Here is a 5594-nt window from a genome sequence, read left to right on the forward strand (position 1 = left end):
TTACTGATCCAACAAAGCCTTCCGGTCCTGCTGGGCAACAGGGACTGGGGTGCAGAGACAAGACTGACAGGCTCACGGAGCCTGTGCTCTTACAGTGGGTGGCACCCAAGTGGACACAGGATGGACAGGTGGTCTGTGTGCGTGTCCTTGTCCTAGAGGCCCCACTCATCTTTTTCCGCCTACCAAACTCACACCAGCATTTCAATGCCCACACAACTGCCAGCGCCTACACGATCAGTGTCTCCAGGCACTTCCCCAGAGCCAAGCACTTCCAGTAAAGCAGCCCCTCTTGAGGATGCGCGGAGCAGCTGTGTCTGCAGACACCAGCACCTTGCTCCGGGATGAACCACAGCATGGCTGGGCCCGAGGCAACTCTGCTCACAGCACGGCTAGGCCCGAGGCAACTCTGCTCAAGGGTGAACCACAGCACGGCTGGGCCTGAGGCCTCTTGAGAAAGCTAGGCTGTTGCAGCTGGCAATTGGAATGGTGTACTGTAGAAGCGGCAGATCAAGCAGGCCAGTCTGCAGAGAGTGGAGAGGGGGCCCCAGGGGAGGAGGGAGAGCAGCTGTAGACACACCTTCCTGAGACCAGGATTTGTGAGGAACCTAGTTATACCCCCAGGAACTAACCTTGTTTGCTAGCTTTAAGTGTTGCTGTGACCTTGGAACCAAGAGCATGCCCCAAGGCCATGGTCTCTCCCAGAGAATGCCCAGGTCACCTGTGTGTACCTGGCCCAGCACCGCCTCATATTCTGGATGGGTAAGTGTTTAAAAAGAGAAAAAGGTACACAAAACACAACAGAACTCCTATTCCTTTGAGAAGTCTAAACTACTGGCTAACCAAAACACAAATCAGTCTTTTCAGCCACACTCGAGTGTATCTTTCTGTAACTCACCAAAATTTGAACTCTGGCAGCCTTCGGATGAAGGGCCGGAACTCCTCATTCTGCTTGGTCGGCAAGGAAGGGCCATCATCTGAAAGGCAGCACAGTGTCTGAGACGAAGCCCTGCTGCAGTCTCTACATTTCTGTCACTAAACTCATCACTCTGCCCTAAAATCTTTTGAAATAGCAGGCCTGATATGCGGAAAGATGGATTTATATAACTTAAGCAAATGGTAAAATGGGGGTGTCTAGTCAATTTACTAATCAGTTCGCTGCTTTAGAAGAGTCACGTTAGAATATCTTTTTAAAAAGAACTATACGTTTTAAATGATTGCATAAAAAATCCAACTGCACACAAATTACATCAACTGTACCGCACAGAGGTACAAAAAGAAAACAGGGACAAATGAACATTTACGGAAAGTACACAGCAGAGGTGCCCACAAGGCTGAGCATTTATTCTTAAGAACAGCGGGCGGGCCCAGTAGGCGAGGGCGGCCAGCTCTCCTCTCACTTGGGACAGGTGCTCTCTCCCCACTGAGAGCTGAGGAAACAGACGCTGACAAAAAGAGTCTCTTAGTTACTTCCTAACTTCCCACAATGGCAACACTCAATGAAAAGGCTTAACTGTGTTTCCTTTACTATTTTCATCAAATAGTCTAGAGAAAACCCACACAATTTGAAAACGGTCTGGAGAAAACACCACGTGTTCAGAACTTGTTCATCCCAAAAAAGACAGCTCTCCCGGCAGGGGCTGGACCCAGCTTCCCAACAGGGCAGCAGATGCACCTGCAGAGGGGCTCCCTTGGACCCTGGGCTGCCCTCACTGGGCCAGCCAGCCAGGTACCGCCAGGAGCAGAAGCCTCACCAGCATCTCAGCTCATCATCCTCAGACACACAGACCCTGCCCCCCGACGGGACAGAGGTTGGAGGCTCAAGAGTCATGACGCGCTGCTAGAACCCTGGGCATGTGAGAAAGGCACCTCATGGTGGGTCTCAAGGATACTCAGAGACACGCCAGCCACCCAGGAACAGGGACAACAGGGGAAAGGCCTCTGGGCCCAAACTGCTGCTCTGCCGTGTGACCTGGGCAAGTTACAACTGCTGTGTGCCTCATCTGCAGATGGGGGCAACAGCATAAACGCCCACCTCACACAGTTGTTAGGAGTTAATACATACAGCACTTGGAACACGGCCTGGCTTATCGCTTAAAAAATAACAGCTTATTCTACAAACACATTTATCCTCATCGCCAAACATTACAAGTACATTTTAAATAAACAGTCTAAACGTTTGAATTTCAAACGTTTCTAGAGAAAACTGAGCAATCCTGTGATGTATACAAAAACACAACCTGCCCTAAACAGAGCAAAGTAGCAGGCCTCTACTCTACCTGAATCTTCCATTAGGGAGGGATCCACTTTTGGAGAAAGAAAAGCTATGAAAAGGTTGAGGTGGTAGATTCCCAAGGCATAGGTCACGATGTACCAGCCCTGAAAGAGAAGGAAGCGCAGGTCAGCAGCGAGCTTTCACCACCCATCAACCTGGACCAATGTTAACACACTAGTAACTCTCAACTTCATTTTAACTGGACTTAAAAATGAACCCACCATACTTACAGTAAGTAGGTTATGACAGGTTATAACTTAAGTGACTGAGAAGCACAATGGGCTTCCATGGTGACAGCTTATTTTCAAGGATCCTGGTCAGGAGCATGTAATACCAGAAGCCACCACATGTGACCAAAGTGGGCATCAGAAAAGGAGAATTTCTTCAAAAGACACAGGCCCGGGCTCTACCCCAGGACTCGTCTCCAAGGCTGGGCAGCTCGGAGTGCCCGCGGGGTTCAGAACCCACCTTGGACAAACACATCCACTTGAAACATAACACGACTCGTGCCAGGAGTCTTAAGTATTACCAGATATGTTGCTGAGGCTGATACGCTCTCCAGTGTACAACTCACATCACCAAAACCGCTTTGCCACTGTTCATAATCTCAGCCCAAAAGAAACCCAGAACTAGAAAATCAGGAAGTTCAGAGTGAGGTTTACAATGTGCTGAAGCCAAGTCTTCCTCAAAGGGGCAGCCACCCTGGCGGCCACCCAAACGCAGCACATGCACTGCCACTGGCTCCCTTTTTAAGAGCTCCAGGTTTCTCCAGTGGCAACCAGGACTGCACGATCAGTTCCAGAAGCCTCAACTTTGTCACACAAACACAAAAATTTTAAGTCTGACAATTAAAAACTAGGTGTGAAAAATTAAAAGTTTAATGTTTATACATCTTCATGTTACAGGATTAAATTAGCATAGACTTGGTTTAGATCATAGTAACACACCACCCGGTGCATAGCGCACCCCCTCCCGCCACCAAATTAAGGTTTGGGGGTCATTCTTTCCATTAGAGAATGGACCAAGTTCCAATTTAAACAACAACAACAAAAAGTCAATTCAACATTACTCTTGGCACCCTGCACAGACTGAGTTCCGTTACAGTAGACTAGAATGCACCCCCCGCCCAATATCACACTAATCAGCACGAGGTTCACTCGGAGGAGTGACTCCGCAAACGAGAATCTTCCACAGCACTGGATGCACACCAGTGTCCAGTGAGCAAATGTGTCAACGGATGCACTGATGTCTGCCCCAGCCCTGGAAAGGATCAGGAAGAAGGGTGTGTTCTTTAAATAAAGGAATATTCCAACTGGAGAGTAGAAAAAAAGCTTTTAGCCTGCCTTCCTCTGGAAGGGCTACAGAGAACTTGTGTCTTAAAAGATTTGCTCTTAGAAACCAGGTGGTCATGTAAATATTTCTCAACGAGGAAATAAACACCACAGCAAAGTCTGAGAAGGTGTCGCTGACCAATGGGTGCTCACAGAAGCAGCTGAGGAAAACTTGATTCAGTGCCTCACCTGTGCTCTCCCCGTGACCTCTTAAGAGGCTGAACGTCCCAGCCAACCCCACACTCAGACAAGATGGCACTGAGCACCATCCTCCGCCACACCTACCTGCAATAGGTAAACTCTGATCATGTAGACGAAGCTCAGCCCCAGTGTCACAACCCATCGCACTGCGGTGTAAGGGGTGGACTTGTCCAGCCAGGACTGGTAGATCTAGAGACACAAGTTTACATCGGTTACAGACACTATAACTGTACGCACTGCACCTTGCCAGAAAGTATACTTTCTGCTACATACCACACTGTGCAAGAAACCATTTTATCGGTTTGCTTTCTCTTTTAAAATAGCAAGAGATCTGATCAAATATACACATACCCATACGTGCACGCATGTGTATCCGTCCGCCCATCCATCCAACCATCCATCAGTACAAAGTAGTTACTGCAATTAATCCAAAATGTATTTGCAGTAATTACTAAGGCAGATCCATCTCTTAACAAAAAATAAGACTATGAAACAGTCAATCATCGGAGATGACCCCACAGCCTTTGCCTCAAAGGATCACTATGGGGAAGAACGACAGGGTGCTTTACACAGAGACACAGTCCCTCCTCCCACCGCACCCTCTGCCTCGCCCACAGCACTGGGCACTGTCTCTGCCTCTGCTCATAGCCTGCTTCAGCTTCGATAATTATCAATAATTTTCCAAATGCTATTTTAATTAAAAATTGGTATGTTTTTAGTTCTGAGCCCAAACATCAGCGCATGATGCTGCTGGCTGAGTTAGACTCTCCCTCTGGGAGAAATTCAGACCAACAGTGGAACAGGGACAGTTGCCGCCCCTCGAGGTGGGCCCCTCATCTGTAAGTGACAAAGACGATGGATACATGTCTCTGTGCCTTCCAGAAGTGGGTGGTATTTGTGGAAAACAGGATAGAGAGAACCGGCACGCACCCAGCAGCACCCAGAGGCCCGAGGTATCGGCGCCTGGGCTCCCGACTGCATCAGCCCTGAGGCAGCGATGGGACGCACCCACCTGGGATGCAGCCACTGCACGGACACACAAATGTGCCTGCAAACAACAGACTCCTTAACACACAGTGAGCGGTGCCAGAGGAGTGCTTACACAGTGTGGGCCAGGAGGGTGTGAGCAAACCCGAGTGGGCGACAGGGGCCACCACTGCCTCGGTCTGCACTACCCAGGAGCTAGGAGTGGTCTTCACATTCTTAAAGGTTGTGGAAAACACAAAGACCATGTGGCAGAGACTGTATGTGGCCTCCCAAAGCCTGAACGCTTTCCTACCTGGCCTCTACAGCAAACCCAAGAGTGCAAGTTCACGGCAAGGAGAGGCTTCTCCTGAAAGTTTACGTATAAGGTTAAGTCAAGACGTTGCTTAATTTCTCTACTGGGAACATTAGCAGACTTGTATCATTCAGCAAAATGTCTCAGCAGTCAACGGTAAAAAGAGTTTCTTTTCTAAACAGAGACTGTTTACACTAATCACCTATAAATACACCCACCTGTCCAAGTCTTGTGAAAAACCTGTATACCACAGAAGGCTTCCCATGGACTGAATCGCCAGCACTGTCCCCTTCGGACATTCTGTAACTGTGAGGAAAACACAAAGTACTTTTAAATTAAATAAAAAGCATCCTAGAATTTGGAAACTATGCCATTTTCACCAGTACTACCAAGCAGTTTCTGTTTACCGTCAGTTGTGAGAACCAGCTCATCTATACCATTCCTCTCTGTCCTGTGTGTGTGTGTGTGTGTGTGTGTGTGTGTGTGTGTGGGTGTGTGTGGGTGGGTGGGT

At 48.6% G+C, this 5594-nt stretch overlaps 1 protein-coding gene across 1 annotated transcript in view; it reads right to left on the bottom strand.

The window, feature by feature from the left end:
• The window catches only part of RER1 (retention in endoplasmic reticulum sorting receptor 1), a 10738-nt gene that overhangs the window by 2088 nt on the left and 3056 nt on the right, over positions 1-5594 (bottom strand). The window contains exons 2-5 of the mRNA XM_004384323.2: positions 5302-5389; positions 3889-3993; positions 2277-2376; positions 896-974 (exon numbers count right to left, since the gene is read on the bottom strand). Of these exons, the coding sequence (XP_004384380.1) occupies positions 896-974; positions 2277-2376; positions 3889-3993; positions 5302-5382 (365 nt within the window). The 5' untranslated portion in view covers positions 5383-5389. The remainder of the gene's footprint in view (positions 1-895; positions 975-2276; positions 2377-3888; positions 3994-5301; positions 5390-5594) is intronic.

This window comes from Trichechus manatus, unplaced genomic scaffold, assembly GCF_000243295.1.
Source record: "Trichechus manatus latirostris isolate Lorelei unplaced genomic scaffold, TriManLat1.0 scaffold00122, whole genome shotgun sequence".
Taxonomy (NCBI): domain Eukaryota; kingdom Metazoa; phylum Chordata; class Mammalia; order Sirenia; family Trichechidae; genus Trichechus; species Trichechus manatus.